Genomic DNA, 15,304 nt, shown 5'->3' on the forward strand with positions numbered 1-15,304 from the left:
CTCTCTTGCTTTTTGTTTATCACTAGTAATTGTGGCACACACTACGTACCTGTAATGTAATAATTATTAATTATATTTTCTTAAAAAAATAATAATAAAAATTAAGAAATACTGATAATTATCTGAAATAAAGCAATTTTGAAAAAATAGTTCTTCTTGTAAAAAACCAGCTGATAAAAAATGAAAGACAGTTGAAATGATTATTTTTGTGGGGATTATTTAATTAAGATCAAAAGAAGAAAACAATTATTACACTTGTGAACTTCTAAGTCATACATAATCATACCCATGTAAGCACACATGTTTGTCAGTTATCTTCAAGACATAATAAATAGGGTTATCTTATATAAAAGAGGGTTAAACCAATCAAAATTTCAATATAATAATCACGGGAAGAAATATATATATATTATAATTAATTTCTATGATTAAAAATTTTAAAAATTTTGTTGCAAAAATTAATTAAAAATAGCTGCATAACGGCTAGCTATTTGTTGTTGGTTTCTCAAGAAGAGCGATAACTAACACTAAAAGAAATATGATTTTTTGTTGTGGTTAATTGTCATAATTAAAAAGTAATAAATTATGGCGAATATTAATTACCCACTGCGTTGCAACGGGTACTAACCATTGTTTCCGCCAGCAAGGTTGAAACTTTAGTTACAATAAAAAATCATGATAAATATTTTGGCCATATGTAAAATTATGATAAATGTTGATTAGCTGTAACCAAATTTAAATCTCCGCATCAGTTTTATTTGACTATTGTTGATGATATTAATTTGTCATGATTTCTAAGGCGTAGTGATATATAGTATAGGTAATAATTTATTTTTCTTGTAGTGTAAATATCACGACTAATGTTTTCACTATAGCTAAAATCATATTGATCAATATTGATTAATTGCGGTAATAAATTAAGTTTTTTGATTGATTTTGTATGATTACGGTAGATAATATTAATTTCTCATAATATCTAAATTATAATTGTTTATAATATAAGAAATAATATTTTATTTATTTAATTTTTAATCATGCCCTTAACTGGTTGTTATGGTTAGCTTGAACAGCAAAATGCCATTTACTTATCTCTATAGTTTAAATTTCCATCAAATTAATTTGTGAGCATGATGACAAAATTCTTTGCATTATAAAATATTTAATTAAATTATATTTATTACTACTTAAAAAGCGACTTTATCACTATATGTACCCACCGATCACGATTTATACTCCATAAGTTAGTTAGATGAATGCCCCATTATATAATTATGGGCTATAACTAAATATTAAAATCTAAACTCACACACACACACAAACATACACTACTCAACAAATGATGGATCTTTTCCCATAATTGTTAATGTTCCCTTGTCCTTTCTCCGACAATCGACATGCCTATAATTCGTATTGCTGTTTTCCCGCAGGTGTGCAGGTTGTTGAACGCAATTAGATTGATAGGAGTTGGTGGGCATCTCCACTCAAATAATTTTGAGATGTGGTGATCGTTATTGTCTCGTTGTATGAGATGTTGTTCATTTTGATTTTGTATGAATATTATGATTTTTTTTTTTAAAAAAAGACGTTTTACTAGAGAATGAGGCTCGGAGTATACAAGTCTTGTAAACTTTTATTTGCAATCGATGTGGGGCCCATGTTGGATCATCATCAATCCCTACAGATTAGGGACATGATATGGGAACATGGTTTCGCTTTCACAGATAACACAAAATGTTGCGGCTGGCCCGTTCTGATGTATCATATGAGCCTCACGATTTGTGCTGTGAAAAGGTACTTGGGGAGGCCTTCAGGCTAATAAATTGTTCAAATTTTTCTTTTGCAATAGATGTAGACTATGCGATAACATCATTAGCTCCTCTAGACGAGGGACTTGTGATGAACTCATGGCCTCACTTGCACAAATGACACCAAATGATGCAGTATGCAAGTGTCGGTGCTCCATTGCACAAGATATTATCTGTTTTAACTTCACATTTACATCACAATTTTGTTCTGAAAAAGAACCTCATCGGGAAGAGAAAATCTAAATGCTTATAAGTTATTCAAGTTCCTTGTCACAAGAAATGTGAGATACGTGCTGTCATCAAAATTACAAAAAAAAGGAAAAAGGTAGATGTTAGATACTCTTAATCTATTATAAGAAAGTTTATTTACACCAATTTGGTAATTTAATCATTTCATAATAAAAGCTAAATGACCTATGTAGTAGGGTTAAATACACTTTACTCCTCTCAAGGGCCTCAATTATACCTTACCTTGCATTAACCCCCTGGCCTAATAAAATATAGAATAAAATACACTTTGTCCTCCTAAACTGTTCGTCGTGTATTCTTTATCCTCTTAATTAATAAATGTAACACTTACCCTCTTTGTTGGATAAAAATGCCCCTATTGCCTTAAACAATTATATTATTTTTAATATATTTTAGTATTTTGCTCATTAAATCATCACCAAATTATTTTTTAATTAATTTTTTGATATGTGAAGAATTTAAGTTAAAAGTGGAATATAAATTAATTTATATATATATAGTATATACACAATAAATATAATATAACATCAACTCATACATGTTTCTTAAAAGTCAGATATATATATACGCTTAACCAAAAGTTAAATATTTTTAGAAAAAATAAATAAATATATTTTATCAAAAGAATAGATAGTTAATAACTTAATTTTATCACTAAATTAATAAAAAAAATTCATGATTTTTTTTTTTTTTATATTTATTGTACTCTTATTATAGATTTTATAAGGGTTAAGGCTTTAGTACACAACTTTGTAACCAATCTACCTGATTCAAATGAACTATCTTCCCTAACCAAATCAGTTGTAAAAGACGAAACTTCTTTGTAATAAAACCTCAGCTTAACGGAAGTGAAATTAGTCAAGCGAAGATTCACCAATATTTTGTTAAAGCAAGACTCGGTAATAAACTGATTGATTTCATGTGGTGCTGCAATTTTTATTCCAAGCAAGATTGGCCAGATTTTAGCTTTGTTGTTCATACCAACTCCAATATTCTCAGTAGAGCTGGAAATATGTGTCATTCCCCATACGAATAATACCTTCTATTTCTATATGATGTCGAAAAAAACAAGATCGACTAAGTTTATATAATAGGAGCGCCAGTTTGATACAAGTGATTTATTTCTCTCTCAGATGAGAAAATGTGGGGTGTTTATACTAATACGACTGTATGCTATTTAAGATAGATATGAGTAAAGTACTATTTTAACCCTCACATACCTCTTATTATATGGCTACGATTTATTGGCAGGTTATTCTAGTAATTAATTATACCACATCAATTTGGTAAGTTTGATTTGAACTTTTCTTTTCGAGAATATCAATCTTGCCTTATTTGGTTGGATTTCTTTCGTCCATCAATACCCCCACCCAATTTCTGGATATCATAAGGGTGTTTAGGAATTAAACTATGATCTCGAGCTCTTCCTCGAGTCTGGCCTGTATTAGGATATCGCTTGGGTTGTGACTCTCCTTTATGATCTTCTTCGTAATATCCTGCCATGGCTAGGAGAGGTATTTTTAGCTTATAAACAATTCTCTTTTCCTCGTCCTTCCATATTATTATTGTTGCATTTCTTTTTTGCGGGTTTTTGTTAATTAGCTTCAAGAGTCGACAAAGCACTTGGGGAACAATTAGGTACCCGTCAGGGGTTAGATTGCAATTTATTTGTCTTGAAAATTATGCATGATGAGGATCCGTCCTAGTTGAGGCAGAGGTGTCGTCCTTGGTCGAGGGTGACTCCTTTGCCGGTTGAGGCGAGGCAAGAATCTGCTCGAGGCTTGCCTTGGCCAGACTTCTTCGGTTGAGCAATGCGCTTCAGCCCGAGCTTGGTTGAGGCTTGACTCGACCATTCTTACCTGGTTGAGGTCATCTGCTTCCATAAAGACAAGGAGGGCCTAGCAAATCATATGGTCACATGGCGTCGCATTGCGTTGTGTCATCTAGCATTACGTTGAGTTTCGTCATGCATACTGTCACGCACACTATGTCATGCTGCACCGTGTAGCATCTCTCATTGCGTCCCACTGTTGCAGTGTGTCATGCCCCATGGCGTTGCGTTACATTATGCCATCTCGCATTGCGACGAGATGCTATGTACTATGTTGCATTGCGTTGTGTTTTGTCGCACTTTGTCTTGTCGGGTAGCACTGTCATATTGCGTCGCATCGCACTATGTTGAGTTGCATAGCACTACGTCGCACTTTGTCGTGTCGCATTCCGCTGTGATGTGTGATTAATGAAGATTGCTTAAGGGCATTTCCATCATTTAAGCTAGGATCCGCGTCTTTTCTATCGGTCGGGTCGAATTGACCCGACCCGGATCCACCCGCCTTCGAAGACCCGGACAATGATCACCATCCGATCGCGGACGCAACTCAGCAGGATTCGGCCACGTGGCCGGTCAACTCTGACCTGCTGAGCCCTATATATAGACCCGAAACGCCGACATTAAAGGTACCTTTTACGCATTTATTGAGATCGAACTTTGAGATAGAACACTTCTCTCTCGATCAATCTAACTTGAGCGTCGGAGGGTCATTGTCGGGGACATGCCTGACGAGCTCACGATTCTTGTTTCATTCTCAGGGGATCCAAAATCTGGTCTTGGATGATTCTCTTAGTAGAGATCGCATAATTCGACCGGGATCAGTTGGCGCCGTCTGTGGGAACGTCTGAGAATTATCGTTATGGAAGGTTCGTCGAGGAGAAATGTTGGCGAGGATGAAACACCAAGGAAGGGAGGAACGACCATCCATATCAGAAAGGAGGAGCTACAAAAGATGATAGAGGAGGCAAGCAAGAACGCCATCGTGGAATACGAGAGGAGGACAGCGACTCCTATTGCCAAAGAAACTGCTAGAAAACAGTTATTCGACAATGTCAAACCCCAGAGGGAGTCGCGAGTGCAAGGTGAGCCTGATCGTAGAACTAGAAGGCTGGCCTCATTGGACGCCGGCCTCATCGGATGCCGGCTCCAGCAGTCACGGTCGCACGAAGAGAAGGGAACCAGTAATTTCGCATGCAGAAGTGGAGAGCGTTGGGAAGCAGATAGAAAGCCTCAATAAACAGATAGACGAACTAAAAAAGCGAGGTGAGATAGTCGCGCACAATAAAAATTCACCCTTCTGCAATGACATCCTGGTCCAAGTGGTAGAACCCGGGTTCAAGGTACCCGATTTGCCGAGGTATGATGGAACTAAGGATCCGTATGAGCACGTGGCGGCCTTCGACATGGTGATGAACCTATACGGGCAGCCAGGCCCCATCATGGCCAAGTTATTTGCTACTACGCTGACGGGAAAAGCGCAAGAGTGGTTTACCAACCTACCTCGAGGGAGTATTGATTCGCATGAACAGCTGGTCCAAAAATTCTCTTTCCACTTTGCAAGCCGAAGAAAGCAAAAGAGATCTACCACCCACCTCTTCACTATACGGCAGAGAGATGACGAGACATTAAAAAGTTTCGTGGGAAGATTCAACAACAAAATGATAGAAATCCAGGATCTACGCATTGATATGATGGTTAGTATCCTGATCCACGGGTTGAAGAAGGGCCCATTCACATCCGCGCTCGCACGCGACCCGCCAGGAGATGCCGAACAGCTGATGGCTCTAGCTAAAAAATACATCGATGAGGAGGAGATGAATGCGATGAAGGATTATGAGCGGAGGGAGCGTGAACAATTGTACAGAAGGTCGAATGATGCGAGAGAGGCTGGAGGAAGTAAGCAGAAGCAGGAAAAGCCAAAAGAACCCAAGTACATTCCCAAATACCACAATTACACCCCTTTGCCGATGTCGCGGGAAAAAGCTTTGATGATGGTCGAGAATGCTGATGTTCTCAAATGGCCGAGGCACACTAGGTATACCCCCTCCAAAAAATTCTCTAACAAATACTGCAGGTTCCATCGGGAGAGGGGACACAATACGGAAGAGTGCTTCCAGCTAAAAGATGAAATTGAAAGACTAGTGAGGCAAGGGTACTTCAGAGACCGAGTCCCCCAGAATTGCAAGACTGGCAGGGAGGAGACCAGGAGGAGGAGGTCGAGAAGCCGAGATCGAAACCCTGGATCCTCGAGATCGGCACAAGTCCAACCCGCTGGAAATAACGCACCCACCAAGGGGGTGATATACACGATCGCAGGAGGCTCTAGCTCAGGTAATTCGAACAGAGACAGAAAGAGGTGCGCACGGACCATGAATTTGAGCAGAGGGAGGGAATTCGTGCTGAAGGTTGAGAAAGAGGAGACCATCTCTTTCAATAGTTCCGACAAGCCAGAAGAGATTGGAGAGATGAACGACCCGGTCATCATCAAACTGGATATAGCAAATTTCACAGTTCATAAAGTCTTGATAGACAGTGGGAGTTCCGCAGATATCATCTTCAAAAGTATGATTGACAAAATGGGCTTGGAAAATATTCGGTTAGAGCCGGTCAGAACACCGCTGGTCGGATTCGGTGGAAGCGAAGTGGCATCCTTAGGTATGATCGAATTGCCGGTGTCCATGGGGGACGAACCGAAACGAAAGACCACAATGGTGAAATTTTTGGTGGTAGACACACCATTCGCATACAATGTGATATTGGGCAGGCCAGGATTGAATTCATTCAGGGCAGTCATCTCCACCTACCACATAAGGTGAAATTCCCAACGGATCGCGGAGTCGGAGATGTGGCATGCGATCAGAAAGAAGCTCGAAAATGCTACAACTTATCGTTGAAGGGAGAACCCGAAACGAAAAAGAGAAGGGTCAAGGAAGATGCTGAACCCCGACCCTATGAAGCCGAACATTTGAAACCAAGCGAGGAGTATAAGGTCGTGCAGCTCACACCTAACGAGCCGGACAAGACCACCAGAATAGGTGCGAGCATGAAGGAGAGAGAGATGGCGATGATCAGTTTCCTAAGGGAGAATATGGACGTGTTCGCATGGGGTCCATCCGACTTCACGGGAATCGACCCAGAGGTGATCGTGCACAGGCTAAATGTAGATCCAACCATGCGACCCGTGCAATAGAAGAAGAGGTCATTTGGGAGCGACAAGAATGAAATCATCCGAAAGGAAGTTGACAAGCTACTCCAAGCTGGGTATGTATCGGAAATTCAATACACTGATTGGCTGTCTAACGTGGTGCTTGTCCCCAAATCCTCCGGGAAATGGCGAATGTGCGTAGATTTCACAGATCTAAACAAAGCATGCCCAAAAGATCCCTACCCGCTCCCCAGGATCGATGTTATGGTGGACTCCACAGCGGGATACGAGATGTTCTCGATGATGGATGCTTACCAAGGGTATCACCAGATCCATATGGCGGAGGAAGACAGAGATAAGACCTCTTTCATTACGGAGAAAGGAATTTATTGTTATAACATGATGCCTTTTGGCTTAAAGAATGCAGGAGCAACGTACCAGCGCCTGGTTAATAGGATGTTTGGTGACCTGCTTGGAAAAACGATGGAGGTGTATGTGGATGATATGCTCGTGAAGAGCAAGAGGTCGCAGGATCACCTCGCAGATCTCGCTCAAGCATTTGCTATCATGAGATTGTACGGGATGAAGCTCAATCCAGACAAATGCACATTCGGAGTAGGAGGAGGAAAGTTTTTAGGATATATGGTCAGCGAGCGTGGGATCGAAGCTAACCCGGAAAAAATTCAAGCCATCATGAATCTGAGATCACCGACCACGATCAAAGAGGTTCAGAAGTTGACAGGAAAAATCACCTCCCTGGGCAGGTTTATTTCGTGATCAGCAGACAGAAGTCTTCCATTTTTCAAGGTTTTGAGGAAACCCAAAAACTTTGAATGGAGTGAGAAGTGCGAGAAGGCCTTGCAAGAACTGAAGGAATACCTGACAACACCTCCCCTACTAGCAAACCCAAAAGATGGAGAAGAACTGTTCCTTTACCTGGGCGTGTCGGAAAATGCGGTCAGTTTGGTACTAGTGAGAGAAGATGGAGGTCAATAGAATCCCATTTATTATGTGAGTAAGATGCTCCAAGGTGCCGAGTTAAGATACACGGAGATGGAGAAGTTAGCGCTCGCGTTGGTGGTCACCGCCCGAAAGTTGCGACCATACTTCCAGTCGCATAAAGTGATTGTGCTGACGAATTACCCCCTGAAACACATAATGTCGCGACCAGAGGCGTCAGACCGACTGATTAAGTGGACGGTAGAGCTAGGGCAATATGACATAGAGTATCAACCTAGAGCGGCACAAAAAGCACAAATACTAGCAGATTTTGTGATAGAACTCGTAAGTGATCCCAAGTCACCTATAGTTGCCCAGGAGCAAACTCCTAAATGGATGCTACACGTGGATGGAGCCTCAAACGCCAACAATGGGGGAGCAGGAATACTGATTCAAGGGCCAAAGGGGGTCGAGATTGAGGTAGCAACTCGTCTGTCATTCCCTGTAACCAATAATGAAGCCGAATACGAAGCACTCGTACTGGGGCTGGAGCTCGCATTCGATGCAGGCGCAAGAGATTTGAAAGTGTTCACGGACTCCCAGCTAATCGCACTACAGATTGAAGGGACATACGAAACGAGGGAGAAAACGATGACATCCTACAAAGAACTCGCCCAACAGTGGATGAAAAAATTTAACAAGTGTTCAATTTTGCAGGTTCCTAGAGCAGAAAATGACAAGGCGGACGCCTTATCCAAATTTGGGGCGGGATGGATGGGATTGGAGATCGTAAGATCACCGCCCTGGTTCGAGAGCAATCCTGCATCGCAAGCAGAGCAGAGGTTCAATCGATCGCAGAGTCCGAGTCATGGAAAGATGAGATCATCAAATATCTCGCGGAGGGCACCTTGCCGGCCGATCCCATAGCTGCAAAAAGAGTTAAGTTCCGGGCCACCCGGTTCACCATGCTGTCAGGACAGCTCTACAAACGAACAGTTGATGGACCTCTCCTGAAATGCTTGGATGAAGAGAGAGCCCTATACGTGATGCGAGAAATCCACGAAGGGAGCTGTGGTAACCATTCGGGAGCGAGGTCGCTGGCTCAGAAGATAATACGACAGGGATTCTACTGGCCCACGATGGCAAAAGATTCCAAAGAGCTGGTGAAGAAATGTGAGAGCTGTTAGAAATATGCATCCCTGATACACCAACCTGCGACCCCGATGGAACCGATCAAGATAGCCTACCCCTTCGACCAATGGGGGATCGATATTGTCGGACCTTTTCCCCCAGCGCAGGCCTAGAAAAAGTTTATCATCGTGGCAGTGGAGTACTTCACTAAGTGGGTCGAAGCAGAGGCGGTAGCAAGGATATCCGAGAAAGAAGTGATCAACTTCATTTGGAAGAACATCATCTGCAGGTTCGGTCTGCCCCGTGTATTAATTTCTGACAATGGTACACAATTTCAGGGAAGAAAAATCACGGAATGGTGCAAGGAGCTTAAGATCGCACAACATTTCACAGCAGTTGCGAACCCGCAAGCCAATGGACAAACAGAGGTGACCAACCGAACGATCCTCCAACACTTGAAAACGCGACTGGAGAATAAAGGATCGTGGGTCGATGAACTACCAGGGGTCCTATGGGCTTATAGAACAACACCGCGAACAGCAACAGGGGAGACTCCATTCTGCTTAGTGTACGGGACGGAAGCTATCATCCCAGCAAAGATCGGGGAAGAGTCCCAAAGGGTCGCAATGTATGACCCTGAAACTAACCAGCAGGAACGAAGCTTCGACCTCACCATGATCGAAGAAAGAAGGGACGCAACGTACACGAAGATTCTACACCACAAGGGATTGATGATGAGAAGCCATGATCGAAGAATTCGACTACGACAACTCCAGGTAGGGGATCTCATGCTCAAAAAGGTCGAAGCCTCAAAGCATGTGGGCAAACTAGAACCACCGTGGGAAGGGCCGTACAAAGTAGTGGAGATAAAAAAGAAGGGGACATATAGGCTGCAAGACATGCAGGGTCGAAATTTGCCGCGCCCGTGGAACATCCAGAACTTGAAAAAGTTTTATGCTTGAGTCAGATAGTTCGAACAGGGAGCCTGTGAAAAGCCGTCAACTGCGATCAGATCGCACAAAAGGAGCCTGTGAAAGGCCATCAACGGCAACGAGATCGCACACGAGGGAGCCTGTGAAAGGCCACAAAGGTTGTGAAGATCGAATTTTTTATATCCAGAGACGTTCGTTAAATTTTGTACAAACTGTAAATTCCTTAGAGCAATATATAAAGCTGCTTACATTTTTGTCGCTTATCTTACTATGCGGATGTCTTCATGTCTTTATCATTATCTACTAAGCATAGCAGCTCGAAACGTGCGATTTGAAAATGACGCACTTCACACGCCAACTGAAAAAGAGGCGTTCAACCAAACGCGATCTGAAAAAGACGCACTTCACACGCCAACTGAAAAAGAGGTTTAACCAAACGCGAACTGAAAAAGACGCGTCCAAATTATGCGATCTGAAAAAGACGCACTTCAAATGCGAACTGAAAAAGATGCGTCCAAATATACGATTTGAAAAAGACGCACTTCAAACGTGAATTGAAAAAGACACGTCCAAATTATGTGATCTGAAAAAGACGCATTTGAAACGCGAACTGAAGAAGACGCGTCCAAATATGCGAACTGAAAAAGACGCACTTCAAACGCGAACTGAAAAGACGCGTCCAAATATGCGATCTGAAAAAGACGCACTCCAAACGCGAACTGGAAAAGACGCGTCCAAATATGCGATCTGAAAAAAAGATGCACTCCAAACGCGAACTGAAAAAGACGCGTCGAATTATGCGATCTGAAAAAGACGCATCCAAACGCGAACTGAAAAAGACACGCCCAATTACACGGTCTGAAAAAGACGTGATTAACGATATGAAAAAGACGTGATTAATAAGTGGGGACTGCAGAAGATCGATCATTGCGATCAGGAAAGCATTCAACAGATTTGCGAACTGCCAAAAGATGTGCTATCCATTGATGAAATGTTTACAAAGGCGATCAAAAACCTACGCCCCAATGATTCAGTCTCCAAAAGAAGATTTACATATCATAAAGAATTTCAGTTCCAGGGCTAACAAAACCAAAAAATTCTATTACAAAAGTACTATCAGAAGGTGTCATGCATCTGCCTCAGCTTCCATCTCCTCCCTAAGAGCCATGAATTCGTCGTCTTTAAGGTTGGGGTCATCAGGTGGATGTTGGAGGTCGCCGTCGAGTGTGATGTCTAGTTTGTCGCGGTCAAAGGACTCCACAAATCCGCCAAGTTTCTCGATTTGGCCCTGACAAGTCTGATAGCCCCTGGCGTAGGAGTCTGCGGAGTTGATCTCAACAGTGGTCGTGAAAGTGTCGGTCTTCAGGAAATCACGAACAACAGCCATTCTAGAGTCAGCCAAGATTCGATGGTGTTCCTCGACAGTTATGCGACCCGCTTGGCCTTTCTCTAACCCTTGTTTATGGCCCTCGATGAGACCAACTTCTCTCCCCGCGTCAAACCCTTCTTTCCTCGCCTCAGTGACCGCGACCTCTCTTGCTTCGGCAACAGCGACCTCCTTGGCCTTGTCGGCTTCTTCCAAGCGACCCTCTAACTCTTTGATCCTTTCGGCCAGGACCAGAATTTCATCCGCGAACTTAAGGTCCTTCACATCTCTCTTATCAATCTCGGCCGAAAGCTCCCTCACATTCCTCTCTGTATGATTCCAGCGATAGTTCATGCACCTTATCGAGAGGCCGCGGCGGAAGTTACCCGCCTGCAAAAACAGGTGAAGCGAGAGAATCTCGAAAGAATTAGAGCAGCAAAAAATTCGGACAGAGGAACAGTACCTGCATCAGGGAATGAGCAGCATATTCCTCCAGACAGGCGGGAGTGTTGGTAATCATTGAAGCTTGGTCGCGTGGAAGAATGCTCGCCTCGTACAGCTCCCAAGAATCCTCCCCAGGCTGCGATTGGAGGATAGAGCTCCAAGCCGAGATGTTCCACCGAGGCACTATTCTATCTCGCTTGAGTTCGGAGGGCTGGGCTGGTTGAGCTCGATCCCCCTTGAGATCAGCACGCATCTCTTCCCAGCAAGCAGAGAGACGCTCTAGCTTTTGGAATCGTTCGCGATCGTCCGGCACGGCGGCCTTCTCCACTGCATCTCGAGCCATCCTGCTCAAACTTTTGGCCCATCTGCTTTGGCCGGCGGGCACGTTAGTGGGAGAGGACTTAGAGGGCATGGGAGGCCCCGCCGGACCTTTCCCTTTATCCCTCCCCATCTCCTCCTCCTCTTCCTCTCCTCTGCCTCCTTCCGCGAAGACCTTTTCCTCTTCTTGGATCTCTTGTCGCTGTCACGATCGGGTCTTTCGGCAGCTTCCTCACCTTGACCCTCGCTTAGGTCGTCCAGGTTCAGGTCGAGATCAGAAGAATTGTAGCCGTACAGGGGCAAGGAGGAGTTTCCTCGTTGTCGACCTGGATAGGATGACGGTCGGCAGGGCTCGCAGATTCAGGGGCGCGAGAGGGGGCCGGTACGGGTGCGACCGAGGAGAGCTCGGCTGAGGTGGAAGCAGCGACCCCTTTTCCCTTCTTCAATTTGTTCTGGGCCGCCCTCACCCGCATCGCATTCCTCGTACTCATGATTAAACTACCTGTAGAGAAGAAGTGTCAGTAAACTCGAACTAGGTAAAGAAAAGCAGGCGACGACAAGAAAAAGAGATCACCTAAAGACTCATCGATGTGGAGGGGTGCTAGAGACAGCCCGGACAGTCGCAAAACCTTCTCAGTGAGAAGCCTCTTGGGGTCGTATTTATGTACAGTTAGGCTATTTATTTGATCGCCCTCTAACCCCCCTCCACTCGTTCTGGGAACCGGTTTATACTTTGTCTATTTTGTGGAAAAAGGCCAAGATCGAGGAGGTCGAACAAAAATATAGCGATCTAGCCAAGTCCCTACGTTCGATTTCAGAGGTTCTAAATACCCGCAGTGGGGTCTGGCAGAAAGATAAAAGAAACCCCTCTCGCCCGATCGTCTGGAGGTCGTGAAAGAATACAATCTCCAAAAATTATCAAAACTGGGCTCTAGATCTAGGTATTGCATTATTATGATAAAAAGAATGATATGAGAAAGGGAGTTTGGAGAAAGCTGCATAGGGCACAACTCAAGTTTTTTCAATATTGTAGCCAAGGGAAACCTCAACCCAGCGTCGAAGTGCTTTAAGGAAAAGGCGCAGAAGCCAGAAGGGGGGCGATGCATGCGATCCTAGGAATCCTAATTTCGTATTCAGAGGGTATGAAATACTTGGCCCTAATTTTTTCAATGGGAGTTTTAACGCTGCTCACCACCCCTTCCCACGGATTCCTAGCGAGTCTATCCTGAAATTTCTCTAAAGTCGAAGGGCCCGCTCGCTCATCGGAGGGTTTTTGGGGGGCTTTGAATTTCTTATTTCTCTTAGGGGAGGTAGAAAAAGAACCACGTGCGGACCTAGAGGGGGTCGCAGACGACCTAGAATCGGAATTCGAAGAAGAGCTAGAAGTCATCGTACCTTAAAACAGGAGGGCTCGGGATGCAGCATGTCGAACGCGAATTCGAGGCTAGCGGTCCTGGTAACTGAGAGCTTTTTATGTGGGGCAGAGGAGTGAGTTTGAATGGGGGGGCTAAATATAAGCCCAACCCTCTCGAGAAACGCGCCCCGAGACGGGCCTGTGAGAAAGCGACACGTGCGCTCCGCGGGCGAGTGAACAGACACGACCAACAAATGACTTCTCCAAAAGTGTGCCTCCACTTTTTGATAAGTGCTGGAGTAATGATGTGTGATTAATGAAGATTGCTTGGGAAATGTCGAAAAAGCCCTTCATTAAGGGCATTTTCGTCATTTAAGCGAGGATCCGCGTCTTTTCTATCGGTATCCACCCGCTTTCGAAGACCCGGACAATGATCACCGTTCGATCGCGGACGCAACTCAGCAGGATTCGGCCACGTGGCCGGTCAACTCTGACCTGCTGAGCCCTATATATAGACCCAAAATGCCGACATTAAAGGTACCTTTTACGCATTTATTGAGATCGAACTTTGAGATAGAACACTTCTCTCTCGATCAACCTAACTTGAGCGTCGGAGGGTCATTGTCGAGGACGTGCCCGACGAGCTCACGGTTCTTGTTTCATTCTCAGGGGATCCAAAATCTGGTCTTGGACGAATCAGCACTCTTAGTAGAGATCGAATCTCGAGATCGCATAATTCGACACGGATCACGCTGTGCCGAGTTGCATCACATTACCTCTTGGTATGTGTATGTCCGAGCGTGCCGCTCCCCAATTCCATCCAACAACTCACTATTACATATATAAAATTTATTTGTCAAGTTTAGTAGAAATATAATGTGCTATGAAGCACTCCACTTGCCTTCCAAAATTCATGGTCGAAGATTCTCTCTTTGACCTGAAATTTGGTCATGCGGAAGAGGTTTCTCCTTACTCCCTTTGTTTTTCACTTTCTTGATTTTATCTCTTTGTTGGGTTCGTAATTTTATTAATTCAATGGATGATTTATGGAGTGAAGTCATAGAAGCCCAAAGAAAATTGTTTGAGAGTCACTTTAACTTTAGGTGTTGTTTATAATACCTTAGAGAGGACATTTTGCTTTAGACTTCAGGGTGTCCCATATGACACCTTAGAAGTTTTTCTTTTAACTATGGGGTATTGAATATGACCCCTCAAATTCTTAGATTTCAGGGTATTGCATATGATACATCAATGGAGCCTTTTTTCTTTTATTTTCTTAGATTTAGGGTGTTGCTTATGAAACCTCTAGAAAGCCTTTTTTCTTTGATTAAGATGTCTTGCGTATGACAACTCAAGTAAAACCATTTTTATTTGGGAACTTTTTAGAAGTTCTGTAAATTGCATTCATAAACTTATCTTAGGAACTTTTTAGGAGTTCCTTTTTTATGCATTTTTTCTTGAAAACTTCTGAGGCGTTCCTTCAATTGAATAAATGCATTTTCCTCAAAGAACTTCTTAGGAGTTCATTTTTTATGTATTTTTTTCTTCGGGAACATCTTAGGAGTTCCTTTGTTTGTATTTATCCATTTATCCTTGGGAACTTTTTGGAATCCCTGTAATCATTTATTTTTTTGTTTTTGCATCTAATCTTTTGGGAATTTTATAGGAGTTTCTTTGATCAAATTTTTTGGTGTTGACTGGGAACTTCTTAAGAGTTCCTATAGTCTTTTTGCATTTATTCTTTAGGGAGCTTCGTAGGAATTCATTTGATCATATTTTCACTTTGGGCA

The 15,304-nt window shown here is 43.1% G+C and overlaps 2 protein-coding genes across 2 annotated transcripts; both read left to right on the forward strand.

Annotated features, from left to right (window-relative positions):
• Nucleotides 1-5,288: 5,288 nt before the first annotated feature.
• On the forward strand, nucleotides 5,289-7,807 carry LOC148787255 (uncharacterized). Its single transcript, XM_088883553.1, has 3 exons — nucleotides 5,289-6,491; nucleotides 6,650-7,024; nucleotides 7,076-7,807. Exons 1-3 carry the CDS (start codon nucleotides 5,289-5,291, stop codon nucleotides 7,805-7,807), a joined length of 2,310 nt encoding a protein of 769 aa, XP_088739679.1.
• A 276-nt stretch (nucleotides 7,808-8,083) lies between these two features.
• On the forward strand, nucleotides 8,084-8,896 carry LOC148787256 (uncharacterized). Its single transcript, XM_088883554.1, has one exon. It carries the CDS (start codon nucleotides 8,084-8,086, stop codon nucleotides 8,894-8,896), a length of 813 nt encoding a protein of 270 aa, XP_088739680.1.
• The last annotated feature ends 6,408 nt before the right edge of the window (nucleotides 8,897-15,304 follow it).

Source organism: Sesamum indicum, linkage group LG8, assembly GCF_026168435.1.
Source record: "Sesamum indicum cultivar Baizhima isolate 11 linkage group LG8, ASM2616843v1, whole genome shotgun sequence".
In the NCBI taxonomy this organism is placed as follows: Eukaryota; Viridiplantae; Streptophyta; class Magnoliopsida; order Lamiales; family Pedaliaceae; genus Sesamum; species Sesamum indicum.